Here is a 26,681-nt window from a genome sequence, read left to right as displayed (position 1 = left end):
TCCGAAAATCTTAAAGATTGAGAGTTGTGTACATTCAAAAAGCTGAAGTTAATCTCGAAAACAATATATCTGGAGTTTTTTTTTGAAAAGGTCCAATAAACCAAATTATCAGTTTTTGCTTTTTGGGTGTTTTTTAATACCCCTGACTCAAGGCGGTTTCAAAAACACTCAAAAAGCAAAAACTGGAAATTTGGTTTATTGGACTTTTTCAAAAAAAACTCCAGATATTCTACTGTTTATTCATTTATACAGCTGCAAATATTTTTCAAAGTTTATATCGTCCTCCTTCGAAATTGGCTCGAAAAATCAAGTGGCAAATATTTTTTTTTTCAAAAGACATCAAAATTTCAATGAAAATAGACGTATAATCAACTAAAACAGTAAAATGCATTTTCCAGTGGTAATAATTTGAGCATGATTGAAACAGTTAAAACATAATTTGAAGTTTTGCGAAATTTCGATTTTTCGCAAAAAGTTTTTTTGCAAAAAAATGTTTTTTTTTCAAAATTTTGTTTAAGACAAATGATTGTAAAACAGTTGTTCTGATAAATAATGCGTTTCCCCCTAACCCCCAACGGCCTTAAAATTCGCAATTTTAAAATATATTTAAATGTATTTTTTATGATTTTGAATGAGTTTTGTTTTAATTTTCGACTTAGCTTTTTGCAAACATTAAATTATTTGTTTTTTGCTTGTAGTATTTTTATTGCATAAAGAAAAGATTGAGTTCAAAATAAACGGATATGCATGAAGCATTATATCATAGTACAGTGTAAAAAAACACACAAGATTTAGTAAAAATTTATTCTACGGTTAAATTATGAAATGTTACTAAATCTGAATTAACAATATTTTTGAAATTCCATCGTGAAACTACTTACTTTTCCTGTCATTTTCGAACAACGAAAAAACCTACTTTTCTCTATCAAAAATGACAGATTTGAATAGAATCTTGAGTATACCCAAAAATTTAAAAGGGTCTAAAATGTTTGTTGAATGATGGATGCAGTCTATTTAAAATTATCATTATTTTTATTTTTTTTTTATTTGGATCATTTTTATGGCAATTAAAACTCGTTTTTCGAGTGATGCAAAACCTCCTTTAATTTTAGCATTATTGATTATAATTCCATTTCATTTAAGACAAATTGAACATTAATAAAAAATCCTAATTTCATGACAAGGAAAATTTCAATTTTGAACTTTTCAAAGTTTGATTCCAAATCAATAGCCCTTATAAGTTATTACTTGAGCAAATTTGTGGCCTATCCTGAAGTGATGCAAAATTGTTTTTTAAAACTAATGGCTATTTTTTAAATAAAATTAGTTCAACATGTAAGTTGATATATTTTAAATAAATATTCCAAAATTTACTGTTTCCTTAAACAAAAACAAGCTTAATACTGTTTTAAAGATTTAAAAAGTTAAATAAAAAATCATTTATACTTTCAATGTGTTGAAAATTAACAGAGAAATTGTTGTATCTTTATCAAAGAACCGTAAAACGGGTGACTTTGATAGCCGGGGTAACTTTGATAGGTTCGTGATTATTCCGCAAAATGAAAAGTACAATTAAAATACTTTCAAAATGGCATCTCAAGAAAAACTTTTCATAAAATTTTGAAATGTTTAAAAAGTTAGTTAAGAAAATGTTGATGAAAGTCATTATTTTAAACTTCTCAAAGTGTCATAATTTTCTCAAAATGATTTTGAATCGGAAAACGGAATGCATTTTCGGATTCCTTGGACAATTTTTCACTAGGAGAAGGTTAAATAAGTTTGTAAATAATATATAATATGTGTTTTCGAAACACAGTTTAAAAAAATCCAGATTTATAAGCATTTTCAGTTGAACAAATTTCATGTAAAATGTGAAAACTTGTGATAAAATGCAATATAAAAAGATAATTTTATAAACAAAACTAGTTTTGACAAATTTCAGGCAAAATTCCGACTTTTTAACAATTATCCTTAAATTTATATGTGTTTTGTTAAAAAGCTTATAAACTTAGTTAACCAAATATAAACATTATTAGCTACTTTAATGATGTTACATTTAAGGTACAAATAAAGTTTGAACATCTAAAATATGATTTTAACAAAAAAAAAAACTATGACTATCAACGTCACCCGGAATTTAAACTAAGATTTTTTATCGTAACTATTTTTCTAATCAGTATTAAAAAAAACTCTTTTCCAAAAAAGTGCATGGCTTTTTTGTGGCCTACCCCAGTACATGTTTTAAAAATAATAATCTTAAGAAAAACCTTACCAGTTGGAAAATATTCTTATAATATATTTGGCGTTTTCATAATAATCTGAAATCATTATTTAAGAAAATGTACGGTTTTTATTACAAATATGTAAAAAAATTATTCATCATAAATATTATCACTTTTTATTCCTGTGCAATAACAACAAACCCATCATATCGACGTCTTTACCACTTTAAGAACACCGATTAACTATCGCTCGAATTGGCAAATCCTGTCTGGTTTGGCGATTATTTTGTCTTATACTCCTTTTTTCCATCCATTCATTCATTCTCTCTCCCCTCGATGGAGAGTGAGTGGGTTCCCATATGGGATAATTGCTGTTGGGTTTCGCAAATAAAAAACCCACCACACTACACACTTTTTCCTGCTGGGCCATTTGCCACGTGTCACACACTTGCTTCAGCTCTGCCTGCACTTTAATCTCCATTCAGAGCTCGTTCATTGAGAGTGTGCTCAGGCGCGCGCGCGCGTTTGAGTGCGTTTAATTGATTAGTTATTTCCTTTCGCGTGTGGTGATCAGCTGAAATCGGTGAGAACATGCCGCTTTGGCCTTTTGCTTTTGGCGCGCAAGTACGTTCGACTAACCATTAAAATATCCGACACGGTTCGCATTCTTCGACGGGTTGGTGGTTTAGTTTTAGGCGCAGGATGTCGAAAACAGGCTCACGATGGGTTGTAATCGGTGCATAGTGTCATTCAAAATAAATTTGAAACTTTTGTGAATAAATAAAAATCAGTTCTAAAATGTACATAAAACTTGACTAAATTGATTTTGCAAAAGTTTTACCATTACAAGTATAACTGAAACCACTGTCTAGCATGCTCGAACGATTAATCATACGGAGCGACCGCACCGTGGCCGATGCGGGACCTGGCCCCTAACTCCGGGGAGTGAGCTTCCCAGCGTGAAACAGACCTTTAGTCTTTGGGAGCGCTTAGGCGGCCGTACGTCGGGGGTTGCTTGCCTGGTCGGAAAGTGTTAATTAAATTGGTTCCGGAGGTGGTTCGGCCGTGCCCGGGACCCCAACCGGTGCGAAAAACAACCGACGACGGTTAAAAAAAAGTAAGACAACAACGCAAAAGCAAGAACTCACGTACCATTCTCGCGAATTAGTTACAAACGAAACGGAAAGGTAACTCTCCCCAGAGCGCAGGAGTTTCCAAATGAATGTGATTTGCATTCGTGAAGCCCCAGTTCCCATTGCAACCGCGGCGAATTTCGTTTCTGGGTTGGTCGGTTACTGGTACTGCAGTCCCCAGCTGAAGCTAGGTCAGTGGTGATCGGACTCAGGATGGGCGGTTCCAGTTCAATCGACCATTCCTGGTTGGTGGCGCCCCTATGAACCCGGGGTTAAGCCACTGTGCTCAATCCGATTGGTTTGATCTAGTTAAGAAGGGTAACAGTTTGCGTTTGAGTGATTTTCTTGGCTTTTGTTGGATGGGGTTTGGTTTGATTTTCCACTATTTAGCTATCCTTTTTAACACCTTCACTCCCTTTTTCCAGGTGAAACTTTCTGAAGCGAAACATCCAAAAACCCAGAAAGATTGTAAACAACTGCGACTGCAAAATGCCGTCCTCCGAGGAGGGACTGATCAGCGATGATCCTTCCCCGTACGCGACGAGCGTTCTGTCCGAACGAGCTGCCAGCAGCAAATGTATGCTTTGTAATATTTGCATTATGGTGTCGTCTAATTGGGTTTTGATTTGCTGTGTTACTGAGTGCTTTACTAACATGCCATAATTTTTTTTCTGAAATTTAACGAAGATAAAATACAAATAATTATGAACATACATCAGAATTGTTGAAAAATGGTTTGAGAAAACAGTTTCTACATGGAGTAGACAAATAAATCATCTATTCAACTTATTTTGGCTGCAATGCAAGAATTGTTTGCAATGGATCTTACAAAGTGTTTAATTTAAGAAAATGTTTCACGGATCAATTTGAACACATGCTACCTACCTACTTGCAAAAAAAAGCTGATGGCTAAAATTTTGAGCTGAATTAATGCAGGAGAATCTGTTGGCCAAACATTGAAAGTTTTATGTTTTTTACCGTGATTTGAATAATTAGATGTTTTTTTTACAAATTAACCTGATTGTAAAATTTAATATATTTTTTCGTTTACAATCAAATTTGAGTTTTCAAATAAATTAAATTACATTACACTATTTAGAAGAGAGAAAAAAGTAACCAATTATTGGTTTAGTCTGAATTTTATCTCCTGAAAAATATTTCATAAGAAATTTTATATTGGAAATTGAATCTTTCAACAAACTCACTAATGTCAAAATACCAATCATAAATATATTCTAGAAGTTTTCAATTTTCAGTCACTTTGAAATAGAAGCCAATTTTCCCTTAAAGACTAAATTGATTTGACTGTTTGTTGCTTTGATAGAGCCTCTTAGTGTATAAAATTGATTAAAATGAGTTTTTCTCAGTATCACATAATAAGTACTAAATATACAACTGATGATATCGTGAAATTCTTTGGTTTAATTTTCAATGTTATAATTTAAATAAAATATTCTTGAATTTTCTTTTCTTTCAATAAATAAAATTAAAATCAATCCTAAACAAAAAAAAATCTATGAAATGAGCCAAAAATATTACAATGAGCAGAAGCTAAGCTTTTTCACGATTTCTGCATAAAATTGTTATCGAGAAGAGTAAAAATACCCCACAATCAAAATATCCAAACAATGTTTTATGTAGTTATCATTAAAATTCTTAAGTAGGGCTAGTGATTTTTCGCGATTTCTCTAAAGACGCCATAATCTGTGAAAACAGTGATCTGACGCGAAATTTGAAACACTTAACATAATTTTAAACTGATATTTGGAAAGCCATAATTAAATAAAAACTGAATAATCCACATAATCCAACTAAATAACACTTTTTACCAACAATGGGTAATATGAGTGGTTTGGACAGATACTTCAGCTAGTTTTTTAGATTCAGAAAAATAAGTACACAGATATAACTTAAGCGGTAATAACTTGATACTGGGTTGCCAGTTCTTCTATGTTTTGGACTCGTTGGAAAGATCTTTTGATTACATAACCCACGATGGGTTGGATGATTGATCCGGACATCGTTTATATACAACTAATTTAGATCGGCTTCAAAAAAGTACATAAATATCACTTAAGTGGTCATAACTCGAGACAGGGTTGCCAGATATTCAATGTTGTAGACTTGTTTGAATGGTCTTTCAATTACCTAATAAACGATGGGTCGGATGATAGATCCAGGCATCGTTTAAATGCACAACAATGAGATCCGGATATATGTGAAAACACATTTTATACATAACTTTTGAACTAGTTATCGAAACATCAAACAATTCAATAGCGATGTATGGGACCCTAAACCAAATCGAATGCAACAGTTGGTCGAAATTGGATCAGCTAGTGCTTAGAGAACTCAGTGAAAATTTTGGTCACATACATACATACACACACACACCAGACATTTGTTCAGTTTTCGATTCTGAGTCGATATGTATATATGAAGGTGGGTCTTTGAGCTTTTAATAAAAAGTTCATGTTTAGAGCACGATTATAGCCTTACCTCAGTGAGGAAGGCAAACTGTAGGTGCTTTCATTCATTTTGGTTTAAAATATAGAAAAAATGTTGAAAAATCATTTGATAAACATTTTGCAATATTCATTATTTTGAGGAATTATCAGCAACAAATGTTTAAAAAACTGCCACAAATGTAATTTTACTTAAACTTTTTCAACACTCGAAAGGGAAAGGAACTGAAAACCATGACACCAAAAACAATGTTATTTCACTTATTTTACTGATTGTACTTTTTGTGAATTCTATGTTACGGATGTGCTTTTTTTCTGGAGATATTTTAGCAAGTTCATTTTTGAGAATTTGATTTAAACAAGGTTAGCTGAATTGTAAATCCAACTTATGAACGAAATTTATTTTTTTGAATATTTTGTGTCAAAGGGTTTTGTTTTGCATCTTGTGTTGTTTAAATAACCTCCTTTCTTCTTTAATTTAATTATTGCTGGATTTAATTATCAAAGGGATAATTAAAAAATAAAAAATATGAAAATTTGATCTTAATTTGCTCCAGTGAAGTTCGTGACAATTTTTATGTGGAACATATTCTCAAATCATGTTTTCAAATTTAGTTACTTAATTGTAACTTCAACGATTTTTTTCTATGATTTTTTTTATAATGCAGCAAACATTTAGGCACACATTCCTATAAAATTTTCAGTATAATTTTTACTGTTTTTTATTATTTCGGAAACAAAATGTTTATTTACCCTGAAAATTGTCAGCAGATTTTACTTTATTTGGCTGACATGAGTTAGTACAAGCCACTCCAAAAATATGAGTCTACGATTCAACTTTTTCATGTTGCTATGAAAAGTAGAGAAATCACATAAATAATTCAGATAAAATTCCATAGGCAAATATGTCTCATAATATCCACCATATGAATTTGATCCACGGTTTATATTTCCATAAATCTATAGAAAAACCCCCTAAATAGTACTCTAACTAACACGATATCCCCTTCTATGGTAATCACCCATCTATCCATCAAAACGCCACAACAAGCTGCCAGAAAGTCAATCAATCAGCCATCGACCAGATTTGAGCCCGATTAGCGAAAAGAAAAAAAAATCGGTCACCCTCCATGACGTGCACGAACCACGCCGCCGCCTCACCGGGGGACGCATGAGAAAATGCCATTTTGAGCGTTTTGCTCGAAAACTGCATCCAAACAAAGCCGCGGCTTACCGGTAATAAATATGAATGAAGTTGTGGCGCATGATTCATTTTATTTTTTTGCTTTGAGCAAACTAGTCGATTGAGAAGGGGGTTGGGGGAGAGGGCCTCACCTTAACAAGAGTGGCCGCTGGTGGTGGCCCGTTGATGGAGTTTCGACCGCCGCAGATCGTGAGCAATAAAATTGTATCAATTTCTTAAGTTCATTAAGCAGCTGCTAGCGAGGTAGCGGGAGGGAGAAAGAGTTTGACGGCGAAAGCATGCACTGTCAGCGCCGCTGCTGGGAGCTTTGAGCTAATTTTGCTAATACAGTTTTGCACCTTCTCTAAGCTGGAAGCTGACGGCGGTAATTTCCAAAGGATGGTGTGTGGGAGTGCCTCGAAGGAATGCGATGGAATTTGCTGTTAAGTGAGGCTAGAACGTGTCTATTTTGTTCGTGATGGAGCGTTTGATTGCTTCTGCAACGTTAAATTCAAGAAATATTACAAAAATAAACCTTTGAATTGTTAAATAAGTTGTTGAAAAGAATAACAGGTTTCACTACAGCAACAATGTTATCATCATTCTGTTGTAATTCCCATAAAAAAAAACAAACCATTCTGTTCGGTTTCTTTTGCGCCTTCTAGAATTACATAACAACCTTCGAACGGTACACTCATGATTTATAACTCTTTTTTTTTTGTTTTGCTGTCCCTCTCACTAAACATCGAATTAATTACAACCCTCACAACAAGCTGCCTCCAGTCAACTAAATTACCCCATGCTACGAACCCGAACGTAGATGTCACCGCCACCGCAGCATAATTGCGACGATTAGTCCGCGCCCGGCCTTAAGAGACCAAGCTTCTGCCAGCACATAACAATGGATTATTAAGCTCAACCCATTTCACGACGACCACTTCATGACAACGCGGGCGTGCGGGGGTCGTCGTCGACAAACTAATAAAACAAACGACATCAACGACTTGGCGGCGGTAATTGGCGACGAACCCCGTTCGATTGCTATCTCCAAGTCCCGGACGGAAGTGTTCCTCTTAGATATTGCGCGGCGACAACACAATGAACGGTGTCGATCTCGGGTGATGGTATGGCACAAGCCACCTAAAGGAAAGATTTCAACCACCAGAGTGCTGTCAGGAAGCACTGAACACGTGTTATCTGGTGCAACCTTTACGACTGTGTCTTACTGTGAACAGTGCAGTGGAGCTACCCGGCTTCGGGGTGGGCTCGCAACGACTTCTCGCTGGGGCCCCTCGGTCACTGTGCGGAGAGAAAGACTAGGTTATGTAACCGTCAAGTCGTTATCTTTAAGAGGTTATCGACAAGCCCATTGGCATACCAGGGGAGAGAAGTTCTCTTGAAAATTATTGAACTGTGGAGATTCAAAATTAAAAGGATTTTATCAAGCTTTTATTTGGTAAATGATCAACTCAAAAATCAAAATTCCTTTTCTTGAACATTGATGATTCGGAAACTTCAATGTATTTAATAACAACTGTGAATCATTTCTATGCATTATTGCAAAATTTGATTTTGATTTCACATTGAAAAGGATTTATTCGTTAAAGATGTTCCTAAATGCAACAATTGAGCCACAATCTTAAGTTACATTTTCGAATTATATGCCTATTAACATTTATTGTGAAGTAAATTTTTAAGATATACATTTTAAACTCATAAAATCAGTTTTAAGAAACGTAACGCTTTTTTCAAATGATTTTTTTTTAATTTTATTTAATTTTTAAATTTAATATTAATTAAAAAAGTTTACTAAATGATTTGATTTTTTTGCTTTTTTCAATTGAAGTGCTGTAACAGTACATATTCATAAACTAGGCTTTGTTTATCTGGGCTGCTCGATAGCTGGGCTGTAGCCCACTAAAAAAATCAAACCAGCGTCAAAAAACATAAACAAACCAAAATGACCGAGGGGTGAATGGATACAAAAACCAAATGCAATAAATTAATAATACGAGTTTTCAGTTTTTGCTAAATTCCACGTAACAATTGAAAAAAACTTGAAAAATAAGCTCTGAACACAAATTTAAGTTTTTTTTGAATTAAAAAATAAATGCTAATTTTAGAGTAATATGATTTATGGATGAAGCCTAAACAACGTAATGTTCCGCAAAATCGTGAAAGTTCATTAAACTATAAATGTTGTATCAATTTCTTTAATGTATGATTCCCTTTCAATTGAAAAAGTTGACAATCTAGCACGGGATTTTATGGAAGTTATCAAATTTCAATAATGTCACGATATCAATGAGACCGTGCGTATTCACCCTATTAATAATGTATGAACATTTTTTTTAACCCTTTGTTTTAAAATTTAAGGAGGACACATACTTTGAATATAATTTGTACTAGTTTTTTTTTTCTAATATTCAGTAGGATTTTTAATGTTAAAAATCATTGAAAAACTGTCAATTAACTAATTACTTATAAGATCTAAAAACCCTTCTTTGCAAGCTTATTTATGAACATCAAATTTGCCACTTTCAAACGGATTTTCACTTTATTATTTTCGCAATTTGCAGAGGGTTTAATTTATAGAAAAGACCTAAAACTAAGAATAGAAAACAATACCAGTACTTGTAGTTTATCATTTTTTAGACTTTTTTGATAAACACAATAAATTCCAACTTAGTATTAAATAATTGTGCCAAAATTTAAAAAAGTTCAAAAAAAATTTCAACTTTTGCTAAAGAAGGAGGCAAAAAAAACAAAATAACAAAAATACAAAAAAAAATGTAGGTGGGTAATTCTCCGCCAACTCACACAGCAGTTGCCCCGACCCCTCTTCGATTTGCGTGAAACTTTGTCCTATGGGGTAACTTTTGTCCCTGATCACGATTCCGAGGTCCGTTTTTTGATATCTCGTGACGGAGGGGCGGTACGACCCCTTCCATTTTTGAACATGCGAAAAAAGAGGTGTTTTTCAATAATTTGCCGCCTGAAACGGTGATGAGATAGAAATTTGGTGTCAAAGGGACTTTTATGTAAAATTAGACGCCCGATTTGATGGCGTACTCAGAATTCCGAAAAAAACGTATTTTTCATCGAAAAAAACACTAAAAAAGTTTTAAAAATTCTCCCATTTTCCGTTACTCGACTGTAAAAAATTTTGGAACATGTCATTTTATGGGAAATTTAATGTACTTTTCGAATCTACATTGTCCCAGAAGGGTCATTTTTTCATTTAGAACAAAATTTTTCATTTTAAAATTTCGTGTTTTTTCTAACTTTGCAGGGTTATTTTTTAGAGTGTAACAATGTTCTACAAAGTTGTAGAGCAGACAATTACACAAATTTTGATATATAAACATAAGGAGTTTGCTTGTAAACATCACGAGTTATCGCGATTTTACGAAAAAAAGTTTTGAAAAAGTTGGTCGTCATCGATCATGGCCGTTCATGGTCACCCGCGACAGACACGGACGACGATACGAAGAAAAACGCAAAAAGTAACTTTTTCAAAACTTTTTTTCGTAAAATCGCGATAACTCGTGATGTTTATAAGCAAACCCCTTATGTCTATAAATCAAAATTTTTGTAATTGTCTGCTCTACAACTTTGTAGAACATTGTAACACTCTAAAAAATAACCCTTTGAAGTTAGAAAAAACACGAAATTTTAAAATGAAAAATTTTGTTCTAAATGAAAAAATGACCCTTCTGGGACAATGTAGATTCGAAAAGTACATTAAATTTCCCATAAAATGACATGTTCCAAAATTTTTTACAGTCGAGTAACGGAAAATGGGAGAATTTTTAAAACTTTTTTAGTGTTTTTTTCGATGAAAAATACGTTTATTCGGAATTCTGAGTACGCCATCAAATCGGGCGTCTAATTTTACATAAAAGTCCCTTTGACACCAAATTTCTATCTCATCACCATTTCAGGCTGCAAATTGTTGAAAAACACCTCTTTTTTCGCATGTTCAAAAATGGAAGGGGTCGTACCGCCCCTCCGTCACGAGATATCAAAAAACGGACCTCGGTTTCGTGATCAGGGACAAAAGTTACCCCTTAGGACAAAGTTTCACGCAAATCGAAGAGGGGTCGGGGCAACTTTTCCCGATTTCATGTGAGTTGGTAGAGAATTACCCAGGTACAAAAAAAAAATTATCACAAAAAATTTATAGTTTTCTACGTTTTAGAGTTTTTTGATAATCATATAAAGATTTTAACTCTAAATAAAATATTTTTTTGCTAAAGTAAAAAAATATTTATTTATGTTTTGTCCATTGGCTCTGGTCTTGAAGAGGGTGTGCTTAAGATTATTATTATAGTTAAGTATCATATAGTTTTTAAAAATGAATACGAAAAAATATGACTTTGTATCAATGCAAAAAAAAACTAGCTAAAATAATGTTGTGGAATTTCTGTGAAAACTGAAACTTAACAAAAGCAATAATAATACTATTATTCGAAACTTTAGTGCTATCTTGTCACTCGTCGCTTTTTGACGTTCTGAGAAAAATGCGTTTTAATGTTTGACCTTGAATATACAAAAAATTAGAGCGCGCAATGTAAACAATAACAAACGCGTTTTGTTTGGTTGATCATTATGTGCATTGTCCCGAAGTTTGGTTGAATTTGGGTGCCGGAGTCCCGAGTTATAATTACAAATGTTTTCGATAGTTGGTCATGTACGTGTGTCAAACGTGTTCTGACCTGAAATCCTTGTGGACAATTGTCGCACTTACATCAATTTCCAGGCTGTGTCAAGATAGCACGACAACCTCTTCCATAAGAACAATGACAACAATGCTCAGAGTTTTTTCGGTTTTTATTGAATATCTCAGGATTGAAATCAAGCTGTGGGGATCTGTAAAGGTCAAAGGTGAGGCATTGAGAGCTGCACAAAATGGCGTTCTTAACTTAATTTGGCTCAAAATGTACCTGTGACAAGATAGCACCATAACGACGAATAGAAAGATGCAAAAAGAGGAAATTGGTAGAATTATTTCAAATTGATATTGGGGACCATCCATAAACCACGTGGACAATTTGGAGAGGGGTGGGGGTGTATGGCGATTGTCCACGGAGGGGGGGGGGGTGCTAACAGATTCTCAAAAAAAGTGTCCGCGTGGTTTATGAATGGTCCCTTTACATGTTTGTTATATTAAAATAATTTCCCAATCTTTTTTTAATTTTTTGTGCCAAGTGTTTGTTTGAAAAGGGGGGCACTACGGACTTTGTTAAATTTGTGTATTATTGGTATCCGGAAAATTCTGTTCTGTTCTTAATTTAGATTTCAACTTTAGGAGAAATTGGCCTTTTTCCTACCAAATTTAAGCTCTGATTTCCCGGAGAATCGCCCAACAAACAAAAACAGTGACTCTCCCTCGACAATCCTCACAGCCATCAGCCACAAACCAATAGAAACGGGGCCGCGTGTCGCGCGCCGCTCGTTCTGGGATTTGGCCCAGGCCACCACCGCGGTGCATACGAGATGTTGTACAACGATCGCTTATCGCTGGCAGCTATCGCCGGGGCGGGTACAAATGACATCAACACTTCCACGTTCGTTAGCAGCAGCAACCAGGGCGGTTGATCGCTTATGCCATGAGAAGGAGGAGGGCGAACTACGGGGAAAATGTTCTTTCCGCAGAGGCAGAACAGATTTCGTTAATTTATTTCGCGATGAGTTCAACCAGTTCCACCTTCAAGTTCTGCTGGTTCACATGAGATCCGGTATAGGTTGGGAATATTTATAATAAATTCAGCTGGGATGATGGTACTTCCCGGTTTGTCAGTTGGGCTAGCTGGGCGGTGTTTGAAGCTCAGAAACTTTGTAAACGGCCCAACCCAGAATAACCTCGAATCGTTAGATATGGAGGTTCAGTCAAATTTTATCTTCTTGGGGTTTATTTTATTGAATTATTTAATTCTGTCAACTTTATTTATTTATTTTTTATTGTATTTTTTTACATTTCTACTTTCTGAAAAATCCCTTGGTACAATTTTGCAAAAGCAGATTTTCTTAAATAAACATGGGGCAACCCTGCACTGGCAAGTAACCTTTGCGTGACTCATAAATCGGCTCCTCCCGAATGGAACACGAAATCTAATGAGTAGTTTGCTGGCGATTTATTTCCTTCTGAACCAACCTGCTCCCAGTATTACTATTTTCCCGCCGAATCGGGCTACCGATTTTTCGTTGGACCTGTTCCCGTTCGTAAATTGCGCGCAGTCAGCCAACTGTAGAGCAGCAGCAGCATATCGTGTAACGTCAGTTTAATTGCGATTTATTACCGCGGGGCGGTCAAAGTGTGACGCGGCGGTGGGTTTGGCCGGTCATGACTGCCAGGGGGAGCTACCCTGCTCGGAGAGGGTGCCTAACGGTATTAGGAGAGTTTGTTGGTTTTGTGCAGGTCATCGTGGCAGATTTTGAGCAGGTGATAAGACGAACAACTATTTCCTGAACTTGTTAGAGTGCTTTGACGAAATTTATTATTTTAAGAGCTTTTCGCCATATTTCAGGAATCTTAAGAATTATTTAAATGTTCAATCATGCTACCAACTCAGAAGTGATTCTCCCACTCGTTCTTAAATATTTGCCTTAATTGTTTTGACGAAAGCTAGATTTCTTATTTAGATTGCGGTTTCCAGGTGAGAAGCCGTAATTTAAACTTTTTTATGTTCCACCCTCCCACACAGTCACTCACACACATGGGACCACAAAAGCTAAATTAAATTTCCGACTCAAAAGGTTGCGCGAGCCTTTCTAGAACTGAAGCAAACCGCGATCGTTTGATCGCGATACACTTCATACGAGTGAAGGCATTTTTTTGTTTACTAAACACGTATACAAAAGCGCCCTCTCCAGAGTTCCTCTTCCCGCACAAATAAAGACCGACTAGGTTATGTTTACTGACCACCTCCACCACCACCACCAACCAATCTTCCTCGACAGCCAACAGTCTTTGTTTGTTTGTTTGCTTGCTTCCTCTCTGGCTTTGCTCGGTGGTTCTATTATTTAATGCTCACTTTGACCAATTAGCAATTTCCTGCCCCTCGTACCTCGAGCACGTGGAAAAATACACACACACACGCCTTAACAGCTTTGGTCGGCCACCCACCACCGTCATGAGATGATCCAGGGGTTTAAAATGCATAATCATAATAAAGAAAAAATCATAAAATCAGGAAGACGTCTTTTTTCATTTTTTTAGTTTGAAATTAACCATATTTAAGTAAATTTGAACTATTACAATCATTTATTTAAATGAAAGTTAAGGTTTCTTCTCGTATCTACTTCTATGGATTTATTGGGTACGCTAAACGATTTCGTGGTATTTTAATATTATTTTTGCAATTCCGTCGTGAAACTACTTACTTTTCCTTTGGACGATGAAATAGCCTACTTTTCTGTACCAAAAATAAAAGAATCGAATAGCAACACTTTTCAAAATAAATGCTGACACTAGTTGGACGATGAAATAGCCTACTTTTCTGTACCAAAAATAACAGAATCGAATAGCAGCACTTTTCAAAATAAATGCTGAAAAGTTCTACTTTTCAGCACTCAAATGGGTGCTGAAAAGTTGAACTTTTCAGCACTTGTTTCGAAAAGTAACACTTTTCAACATTTTTTTGATTTAAACGATTTATTGACAAAATACATGAAAATTTGACATAAAATTTCACTCAGTGTGTGTTTTTTTGGAATTGCAAAAAAATGTTGTATGGAACTCGTTGCAAAACTTGATTTTTTCAGCACTCTTCGTATTTATCCAACTCGGTGAACCTCGTTGGATAAATGTACGACTCGTGCTGAAAAAATCCTCTTTTTGCAACTTGTTGCATAAACTACTTTTTCGTATTTTCATGTTTATTTCTTTAATTAATATTTAAGTTTTAATAAAGTATATGATAAGGTTGGTGATTTTGATTCATGAAATGATTCTTAAGAATTTGAAAGTCAAGTTGCAGATTTAATAAATGAAATGTAATTTTGAAACAAAATATTTTTTTTCAATATTCCTGTCATAAGCATTTCACATCTAAGACATCTAATTACACCTTGACAAGCTCTGTAAAATTACATAACATTTAGATAATGTATGTCGTTAAAAAAATTACTTGAAATTGGGTTATACAAAATTGTTTGATTTTCAAATGTTGACTCCAAAACCGTTGAATGATCTTTACAAATAACTTCCCATAAGTTTCCAATTTTCAAAATTATATGACATTATCTCGAAAACTGTTGATTCGATTATTAATGTTAAAAAGTGAAACACCATTCATTTTCTGGTCTTTTCAAGAAAAATTAAATAAAATAAGACTTGCATTGGAATATGCTTAAAAATAAATATTTTATTTATTTTCATAAGTAATGCTTTATTTTGAAATTTTACTGTTTCATTTATGACATTGAATAACAAACCAATAGTTTTCGAGTTAAAGTCATTTGAATAATGAAGTCTAATTAGGAAACACTGAAAGAAACTCGTTTTCTCAAAAATTAAACTTTGAAAGTCTGTATCTCAGCAACTAGTTTTCCGATCAACAAAGTCTGAGAAGGGTATGCATTTTTTCTCAGCCTTTTGAAAATATTATCTGGATGGTGCTTTTCCACTGTAAAAAAAATTTACCATAAAAAATGTAGCTGTTTTTCGGAAAATGTCTACATAAAATTTATATTAATTTGAAAATTTATTTTAAAATATTTTGTATGGCCAGATAAGTATGCAATTTCTGGAAAATCATATTTATTTAAAAAAAATATTAGCTCTTATTTAAGATCTAAGCACCGTCCTTAATTCTAGCGCATAATATGCCTTTTGAAGTCCCCTAAAAAAATTGAAAAGATCTCGAAAAATTATAAATATTAGATTTTAGAATTTTAAATTTAATTGATAAAAAGTAATCAAAAATTCAGTTCACCTTTTTTCACGAAATCTTTGCCGAAGACAAAAAGTTTATAAGAAAATTCCTTCTTAAGATATTATCGAATTTTCGCATGCTTATTTTGTATCAACATTGTATAGCGCCTGGTATGCGAAATCAAATGATGCAAAATTGCTCCTTTTGACTCAGGGAATGCATGCATCAAAAAAATTAAAAATACAGTGTAAAGCCGATTTGTGAAACGTGATGGTCGAATATTTGGAAATTAGAAGCCTTAAAATTAAGAACAGGCTGCAAATCACAAAAAAAAACAAATTTAGGCACACACATAAATATCAAACCTAGATGTCTACATTTCTTCAATGTTCAAGTCGTTCGTCATTTTTTTTTCCTCACGTCAAATAAGTTCCTAAAAAATCAAAAAAAGAATAATAAAGAATTACATTTAAGAAACTATATAGCAATTCCCCAGTAATAAAATTTAGTAAATGATAGACGCAACTTTTGGTACCCAAACATGACCTATACATCGCTGAATTTTTTAATTTATCGCAGTTTTAGCGTAAAAAGTCGATTTTAACCCGCTTTCGTCATTTTCTCATTTCTGCGCGCGGCGCGTCGAAAACCCCAATTTTTATTTTCAATATATCGTATCTCGGAATATTGAAAACATAACTTCACCATTTTTTGATAAGTTTAGTAAAATTTTCCGAAGAATCTGATACAAATATTTTGAGACACAGGCTCTTTCCCCTCAAGACCATCAAAAGAGCATTTTATGTTTTCGTTTCACCGTTTCACCCCTAGAAAAATGTTTAGCCCGATCGGAAAACTTTTTTTTTCAAATCATGCTGTTTTCGTGGGGAATTGCTGTATATTGATATCAACCTTTTGAAATCTTCCTATTAAAAATGTTCCGTTCACTGGGGTGGAGTCTATACATCAGTTTTTAAAAGCACTTATCAAACATCAAATTTGAAAATCAATGTACTCTTTAGTATTTTGTCTGTTTTCATGGTTGAAACAGTCGTCCAAATTCACTCCATGTGTCCCGATTTGCCCCAGGTGTAGTTTTTAAATCTTGAAATCTCCAAGCCTCCTGAGAACCCTTGAGAACCCCTGATCCCTCAAAAAAACCTCTCGGACACTCAAATTTCCTACACTAAGCCACACCGAGCCCAACTGAGTCGCTTGGCTTCGCTGATGAGAATTCCGCCAGATTCTCCACGCTCCACAGATGATTCGCATCGTCGTCGTCGTCATGTGAGCCCAGTTGAGTTCCGCGCGTTGTCCAAGCTGCTACAGGCAGAGCGAGTAGCCGCGGCTTATTTTGAAACACACGTCACTCAATAAAAATCAACAGTTCATTGCGCAGCGCCTCCCCGGTACTAATGACTTGACCAGCTTAAGGGGGAACTTCTCACGTGGCACAGAGAGGGAGGGGGTGGATCATGATGATGATAATTCGTGATGTTTTCCCACCCCCTCCATTTACCCCTCGCGCGCATGCGTTGTGTTTGGGGGGAGGTGAAGTGTTGTCACACCGAGTGTAAACAAGCCCAGTTATGGACGCCGCGACGCGAACTTCAATGGACCGTTGTGTTCGACTCTGGAAACGGTAATTTCATGTGACGTATGGCTTGATTTGCGGAGGATGACACGAGAGTCGCCCCCACTGTTGTATGGTCCCCGGTAATTGGCGGGTTGCATGGCGGCTGCCTTCCGGGGTTGATGCAACAGAGCAAAGATTAGTGTAGTTGAACAATATTTAGAGCTGGTGATCGGATAATGGCGATACGGAACGGGGCATTATTGTTGTTTGGCGGATTATAATGAGTTTAGCTTCATTGATTGCGATTTTATTCGTGGAATTATATCGCAGTAAAACTTATAGTTGAATATTTTTTGAAGATTCAGTACTTGAAATTTTCTAACATTTAAATTAGATTAGGGGAGAGTGGGGAGACTTGATCCCCTTTTTTTGTATCGCACATAACTCTGTCAATTTCTCACAAAACTATGATTTTTTTTGCATGAATTGAAAGTTTAAACATTCATCTATGTTTGGCCAATACGGGTATTTCATCAGATGAACTCTTCGAATCATGCCAAGCGTTTTAGAAAAATATTTTAAACCGGCATTTCAAAAATGTTAGGGGTAACTTGATCCCCCTTTCAACATTTTGAAGAAATCTTAAGCAAAATGTTTCTTATTAATCCAAACTTTTAATTTTCTATAAGTTACAGCAATTTCACATTAAACCTGTACGTTTGTGTTCAAAATATAACAAGTTTAGCATGCAAAATATTTAAAAACATAAAATTTCTTTTTTTAGACCAAAATTGAGCATGTTTACAAAAGCTGGAAATTTATGTTTACAAAACTTTTGAAAAAAGGTTCAAACTGCAGTAAGTTATTTACAACTATACTAAAGGAAACTATGTACGAAAACCCAGCCCAATTATTTAATCTTGAGGCTGACTCCAGTGACTGTAAAAATGCAGGGATCAAGTCTCCCTAAACGCACTTTTTTAAACAATTGATTGTAAAAATAGTATGACGATAAATTTAACTTCAAATGCGTAAGGGTTTTGGAGTTGATATATTTATCAAACAATTCATGTATAAAAAATATTTTTTGGAATAATTTTTCAGTGTTTTCTATACTTATCAAAACAAAGAAAAAAGATCTCTTGGGAGTTTTTTGCAGCACTTCTTAGAAAAATGTGTGTAACTCAATCTAAAATTTTTTAAATTTTTTTCTTTGTTTTCCACCACCAATTTTTAGTCAATTTCGCACAACTTTCTAGAACAAAGCTAATTGTTTTACCCACATGCTGACGAGATACAGGCTTGGGATCAAGTCTCCTCGGGGATCAAGTCTCCCCACTCTCCCCTACTATTTTAAAACTATCAGACTTTCTAATTATCACCAAATATTTAGTTTGCTCAATTTGTTAATGTTTCAAATTTTGCAGGATATACTTTTCTAAACGAGTTCTAAATATTTCCTAAAGTTGTGGAAAATATTTGATAATCATGAAATTCATCACATTTTTAGCAACTTGAAATATTTTGCATGTACAATTACGTTACGTTTTCTAATTAAAGGAACTACAACCACTAAACTTAAAAAATAAACTTAGCGTAGAAATTTGAATACATGGAATCTGATTATCTACAATAGAAAAGTAAGTAAATTACTAACTTGACGTAAAATTTAAAATATTTCACAATCAACAGTAAGTAAACGTTTCTCTATCAAAGGTAAACAAACAACTGCGTACTTTTCCTACACAACTCTTGAGTTTCTGTTTTTTGAGTTCCAATGAACTTTTTTTTGCTTTTTATATACCTTTGACTTAAGGACTCAATTTTGTTTATTTGACTTTTAAAAAAACTCCAGACTCTATTCTAAATAAATAAGCTTTTCTAAGCTTAGCGGTTATAGGTAGCTCATTAGGCTCTGATCGAAGTGGAGCTGCTTAAAATTATGCTGCTGCCACAAAAAAAAATAACATTAAAAAAGTTGACAATCCATTGTACATGTATTTCCGTTCAATTTTAAATAGCAATTTTTTGCAAATATTTACCCCTTTTTTAAATTATTTAAAATGAACGAAGCATTTGTTCCTTAAAAATTATGGAGAATTAGATTATGATTCTTCTTGAGTTGAGATGGCGCAGTAATTATGACAAAAAATGATTATAACATGAAATGTTGCTGAATAATATATTTAAATTCAACCAAAATAGCCAAAGTTGATGATATGTTCTGTTTTATCAGTAATTAATTTGGAAAATTCACAAGAATGCAAAATGTAATAATTTTATTCATTAGAAGCTGTACATTTAATTTTTTCACATTTTTTTTTATCATTTCATGTATTTTACTCTTTTTAATTTTTAAGCCTTTCATCCAAATTTATTTAAAAGTTTTATCATTTTTTAACGTGAAAATTACTGAAATTATAGGTCTAAAGTTTGGCGATCAAGTTTACAATTTATTAATTTTGGATATGAAATCAGAATGGCTCAAATAATTCGAATATTGATACCATCTACTAACAATTTAAAGAACTTTAAATTTGTTTTATTATAATACATAAAGTTTGAGTTTCAACATAGATCATTTTGATTTATGATTATTTGAACAAATCTAGAGTTTTTTTGAATAGGTCCTATAAACATATAAAAACATAAAAGGCAATAGTAGAGTGTGTTTATAAGTCCCAAAAAAAACTCTAAAAATCTAAGATTTAGGAGATTTGTGAACATTTTCAAACGAATTAACCATCTACAATCCAACCCGGGCTCTAGGCGGGCTTCGATCTAAAATTCAAACCAAATAAAAATTTAAAAAATCTACCAATTTTGGACCTTAAAAAAGCATTGAAAAGAAGAGCTATTCAAATTTTAGACAATTTTAGGGTTGGGAGTTTGACTTATTTTATGTGACTCCATCAATGTTTATAAACAAAATCTGGGATCAACTTTGGCTGTGTTTTTCATTAACATGTTCAATATTTTATGTAAAATTAAGTTTGCATCAATTTTTGTATCGTCCCTGACTATACCTCTACGCATTATGCTACAATTTGAATTGTAATGGTATCATTCTATAATAGAAAATGTGATCCAATAAATCCAATAAATCAAATTTTCAGTTTTTGCTTTTTGTGTGTTTTTCAATACCCAAGGCGGTTTCGAAAATACCCAAAAAGCAAAAACCGTAAATTTGGTTTATTGAACCTTTTCGAAAAAAAAAACTCAAGAAACATAATCTAAACTAGATAAATGCTTAATAAAATACCAAAAATGAATCCAGAAAAACATAAAATAAATAAAGTGAAGTTTTGCTCTGTATAAAGTTCAATTTTATGATTTTTGCATCAAAATGATTTAGCATTTAGACTTATAAGTCGGTTGTACCTCGCTAAACGGCATTGGATGAATATTTAATCTAAATTAGATAAGTCTTGTGCCAGTCGGCCTGGGTTCGATCCCAGAAGGTCCCGGTGGCATTTTTCGAGACGAGATTTGTCTGATCACGCCTTCCGTCGGACGGGGAAGTAAATGTTTTCCCCGGTCTAACCTAGAGGTTAGGTCGTAAAGCTCAATCCAGGTGTAGGAGTCGTCTCCCTGGGCCCTGCCTCGGTGGAGTCGCTTGTAGGCAGTTGAACTCACAATCCAAAGGTCGTCAGTCCGAATCCCGGGGTGGATGGAAGCTAAGGTGTAAAAAGAGGTTTGCAATTGCCTCAATAATCAAGCCTTCTGACACCTAGTTTCGAGTTGGAATCTCGCAATTGAGAACGCCAAGGCAATGCTGTAGAGCGAATAATTTGATTTGATTTTTTTTGAAGCAATAATTAAACTGGTTGACAATCATTCACTAATGAAGATATTCATAACTGTACAAGGAAGACAAAAATCGTTACCAAAAGTATTAACACGTGTGGGACATAAGTTTAATAAACAACTTTTAGAAGAAATTTTGTGAAATTTATATCGTCGAACAAAAACTCAAGCAAGTCGTCACCTTTAAAAATAGATTTTGAAAGTATTATCGTGATGATCAATAGATCTACGTCAAACCTCAAAATCATCGACCACCCAGAAAGCTCTAATAGACGACCAAAAGTGTTAATGAACCTCACAGTAGTCCCGCATCGTGACCACTCAATGATGAACCCGGCCAGAATCCGCGGTCTTGATTGCCTCCAAAAATCCCAACGAAAACATACAGATGTTACACGGACTAATGAGAATAATCAAACTCGAATCACGCGGCGGCTGATTGATGATGATCCACACTCGCGGACACTAATCACCGAGCGAGCCTTTATGTGTAGCAGAGGAGGTGGTTAATTACCGGGTTGAAAAGGTTCCAACAGTTGCGAAAGTCATCCATCAACGGCATGACACGTGCGCATTTTTTCGTGAAACGTCCGCTGACCACAATTGTGCAAGCTTTCGTGGGTGTCGCAAGATCTGAATTTTCAAAAGCTTCAAGACACCCGCCCTGAATTGTTCTTCTTTCCCACGGGCCGATCTAATCAGTCTCTTTCACTAATTTCCTTCTTTCTTCTCTTTTCACTTTCGGTGGGGGACTTTTCTGGTTTATCTTGCCGCGCTTTTTTGGGTGGTTTTGGGTGCTTTCTTTTGAATGGGCTTTATACTTGCGTGTTGGAAAAAGAAGCTTTTCAGGTGTATCTTCAGCGACGAACTTGAATTCAAATTGAAGCCGGGCAAAGGCTGGCTTTTGCGTTGTTAATTGTTCTGTTTTTTGGGCAGATTTTTAAACAGGTGGTTAAGAAATAGGGGAGAGCTGGGAATTATTGATTTATAAATATTAGACTCTGTTTAAATAAATAAATTCTTCAAATTACTAGATGATTTGATTTTTTTTTTCTATTTTTGCAATATTTGATAGTCCAATGTTTCCACCATCACCTGCAACCAAATCAAGTTGCACTATTTGCAACTTTCACCATCCACCAGTTTTATAGCAAGGGTTATTTTCGGCTCCTAGTAGATTTTGGAAAAAATAATGTTTTTTTTGCCTCTAACTTCTTACTTCCTCATGTTTTAACCGGCGATCGCCTCATTAGAGCACACTCCCATGGCGCAAAGGTTAATTACTTTCACTTGAGGCTAACAAGTTTGGCTATTGGCTACGGAAGAACTTTGACTTTTTAACGATTTTGCATTGATGGTTTGATGTTTTCGAAAGTTGTTATTTCTTTGTAATCAATTGTAATTTTCTCTTTATTTTCCAGGTGAATTTTCCGCTTACGACAACAAAGGATTCCAAAGCAGTAAGTACACACTTTACCCAAATTTGCACAACTTGCAAAACGGTTTCAATATCCACATTCTCTGCCATAATACCCATCATCACAATTTTGGTCAATACTTCCTCCACAAACATACATTCCGCTCTGCTGTTGGGGGGGGAGGGCAATTTTCTCATTAGAGCAATTATAGCAATTTCCATTTTACACGTATATCGAGCACCTTAAAAGTTGCACAATCGGAAAGCGGTTATTTTTCAATTTTGCTCTTTATGGATGACTCTCGGGCCACCACCGTGAGACCCACATAAGACCTCCTCGCCCCTCGTCTTCACGAAGATCTGCAAGCCGGCCAAAACGGTGGAAACTGACCGCCTGCAGCGCCGCCACTGCACTTCTTGCATAGCGTGAAGTCACAGACAAGTGGACGTAAAATTTGAAGATCTTTGAATTTGAACATTTTAAACTTTAAGAATTTTGCTGTGCATTTTTTTACTTAGTATATTACAATAAAACTGTATTTCTAAACAGTCCTCCATTTCCCAATGATCTTCTCTCCAGTGCACCCCGCGTGCCTTGGCCAGGGGGAGATGCGGTCAATTTATTCAACAGAAACCGAGTGGAGTAGCGTAAGAAAAACATCAAACAAAACTACTTGTAACAAGGTACAACATAACTTTGGTGGCGCTACCCCTTCTCGTTGCATTCGCCAAAAGGCCGGCCGAAACCAAGACTGCTGCTGGACCGAACACTGGCGAATATGGGAAAATGTTGTTGTTGTTGTTGAACATGCGAGCCCCTTAACCAAAAACAACACTCACACACACTCACCCAAACGTGGTGGCGGGAAAATTGCACTACTTGTAGGCAACCACACCGCACCGGCCCCGTCATCTCGGCTGTTGGAAACCGCTTTGTTGTTGTTTTGGTTGTTGGTTAGCGCCACACCGGTCAGTGGGACCATCGCGGAGAGGAGGCGTCCCCGAAGGGGATGAAAATGTGTGCTGCAATCGAAAGTGAAGAGGACTGACGACGGTTGACTGGGGGGTGCCATATCTGATCATAAATTGGACTCCTTTTATGGGAGACATTTGCAGTGGGATTGAACTGCTCTTTAACCGTTGAGGAACGGCAAAGGTGTTGAATTTGCCGAAGTTGTAGTATAAATATTACGATTTTGCGTTGACGGTTTGTTCAATTTCCTAAGAGTGATGTTTTTGAAATGACCGTAATGGCAAAAATGACCAAAATGACCAAAATGACCAAAACGTCCAAAATGACCAAAATGACCAAAATAAATAAAAAGACCAAAATGACCAAAATGTCCAAAATAACCAAAATTACCAAAATGACTAAAATGACCGAAATGGCAAAAAAGGCCAAGATGACCAAAAGTACCAAAATGACCAAAATGACCAAATTACCAAAATGACCAAAATGACCAAAATGACCAAAATCACCAGAATGACCAAAATGACCAAAATGACCAAAATAAACAAAATGACTTAAAAGACCAAAATGACCAAAATTACCAAAATGACCAAAATGACCAAAATGACCAAAATGATCAAAATGACCAAAATGACCAAAATGACCAAAAGTACCAAAATGACCAAAATGACCAAAATGACCAAAATGACCAAAATGGCCAAAATGACCAAAATGACCAAAATGACCAAAATGACCAAAATGACCAAAATGACCAAAATGACCAAAATGACCAAAATGACCAAAATGACCAAAATGACCAAGATGACCAAAATGACCAAAATGACTCAAATGACCAAAATGACCAAAATGACCCAAATGATCAAAATGACCAACATGACCAAAATGACCAAAATAACCAAAATGACCAAAATGACCAAAATTACCAAAATGACCAAAATGACCAAAATGACCAAAATGACCAAAAAGACCAAAATGAACAAAATGACCAAAATGACCAAAATGAACAAAATGACCAAAATGACCAAAAGTACCAAAATGACCAAAATGACCAAAATGACCAAAATGACCAAAATGACCAAAATGACCAAAATGACCAAAATGACCAAAATGACCAAAATGACCAAAATGACCAAAATGACCAAAATGACCAAAATGACCAAAATGACCAAAATGACCAAAATGACAAAAATAACCAAGATGACCAAAATAACCAAAATGACTCAAATGACCAAAATGACCCAAATGATCAAAATGACCAACATGACCAAAATGACCAAAATGACCAAAATGACCAAAATGACCAAAATGAACAAAATGACCAAAATGACCAAAATGAACAAAATGACCAAAATGACCAAAATGAACAAAATGAACAAGATGATCAAAATGACTAAAATGACCGAAATGGCAAAAATGGCCAAGATGACAAAAAGTACCAAAATGACCAAAATGACCAAAATGACCAAAATGACCAAAATGACCAAAATGACCAAAATGACCAAAATGACCAAAATGACCAAAATGACCAAAATGACCAAAATGACCAAAATGACCAAAATGACCAAAATGAACAAAATGAACAAGATGATCAAAATGACTAAAATGACCGAAATGGCAAAAATGGCCAAGATGACAAAAAGTACCAAAATGACCAAAATGACCAAAATGACCAAAATGACCAAAATGACCAAAATGACCAAAATGACCAAAATGACCAAAATGACCAAAATGACCAAAATGACCAAAATGACCAAAATGACCAAAATGAACAAAATGACCCAAATGAACAAGATGATTATAATGACCGAAATGGCCAAAATGGCCAAGAAGACCAAAATGACCAAAATGACCAAAATGACCAAAATGACCAAAATAACAAAAAAAAACTTCATCATCCCGGTACGAGAATCGAACTCACGACCTCTGGATTGGAAACCCAGCACGCCGCTAGTCGAAACTCATCCCTTACCGGTCAGTACTCCCAGTGAGCATATTTACTCCTTTAAGGGATCTGACTTTGCCGAGCCAGACAGGAATCGAACCCATCACCTTCCGCTTACAAGGCGAAACCCGTAACCTCACGGCCACGGAAGCTCGGCCAAAATGACCAAAATGAAAAATGACCAAAATGACCAAAATGACCAAAATGATTTGTCATTTGGGTCATTTTAGTCATTTTGGTCATTTTGGTCATTTTGGTCATTTTGGTCGTTTTGGTCATTTTGGTCATTTTGATCATTTTGGTCATTTTGGTCATTTTGGTCATTTTGGTCATTTTGGTCATTTTGGTCATTTTGGTAATTTTGGTCATTTTGATCATTTTTGTCATTTTTAACATTTTTATCATTTTGGACATTTTAGTCATAATGGTTATTTTTGTAATTTTGGTCATTTTGGTCATTTTGGTCATTTTGGTCATTTTGGTTATTTTTGTCATTTTTGTCATTTTATTAATTTTTGTCATTTTGGTCATTTAGGTCATTATGGTAATTTCGGTTATTTTAATTATTTTGGTCATTTTGGTTTTTTTGGTCATTTTGGTCATTTTGGTCATTTTGGTCATTTAGGTCATTATGGTAATTTCGGTCATTTTAATTATTTTGGTCATTTTGGTTTTTTTGGTCATTTTGGTCATATTGGTAATATTGGTCGTTTTGGTCATTTTGGTCATTTTGGTCATTTTGGTCATTTTGGTCATTTTTGTCATTTTTGTCATTTTATTCATTTTTGTCATTTTGGTCATTTTAGTCTTTTGATCATATAGGTCATTATGGTCATTTCGGTCATTTTAATAAGTTTGGTCATTTTGGTCATTTTGATCATTTTGATCATTTTGACCATTTTGATCATTTTTATCATTTTGGTCACTTTAGTTATTTTGGTTATTTTTTTAATTTTTGTAATTTTGATCATTTTGGTCATTTTGGTCATTTTTGTCATTTTATTAATTTTTGTCATTTTGGTCATTTTAGTCATTTAGGTCATTATGGTAATTTCGGTCCTTTTAATTATTTTGGTCATTTTGTTTT

General features: G+C 34.7%; 1 protein-coding gene across 1 annotated transcript in view; it reads left to right on the top strand.

Annotated features, from left to right (window-relative positions):
• The window catches only part of LOC120423726 (calpain-11-like), a 164,227-nt gene that overhangs the window by 107,823 nt on the left and 29,723 nt on the right, over positions 1–26,681 (top strand). The window contains exon 3 of the mRNA XM_039587631.2: positions 22,687–22,725. Coding sequence (XP_039443565.1) covers positions 22,687–22,725 — 39 coding nt within the window. The remainder of the gene's footprint in view (positions 1–22,686; positions 22,726–26,681) is intronic.

The sequence above is a fragment of the Culex pipiens genome, chromosome 2 (assembly GCF_016801865.2).
Source record: "Culex pipiens pallens isolate TS chromosome 2, TS_CPP_V2, whole genome shotgun sequence".
Classification (NCBI taxonomy): Eukaryota; Metazoa; Arthropoda; class Insecta; order Diptera; family Culicidae; genus Culex; species Culex pipiens.
Note: the sequence above shows the minus strand (reverse complement) of the source record. Positions and strands in the feature narration are given on the sequence as shown.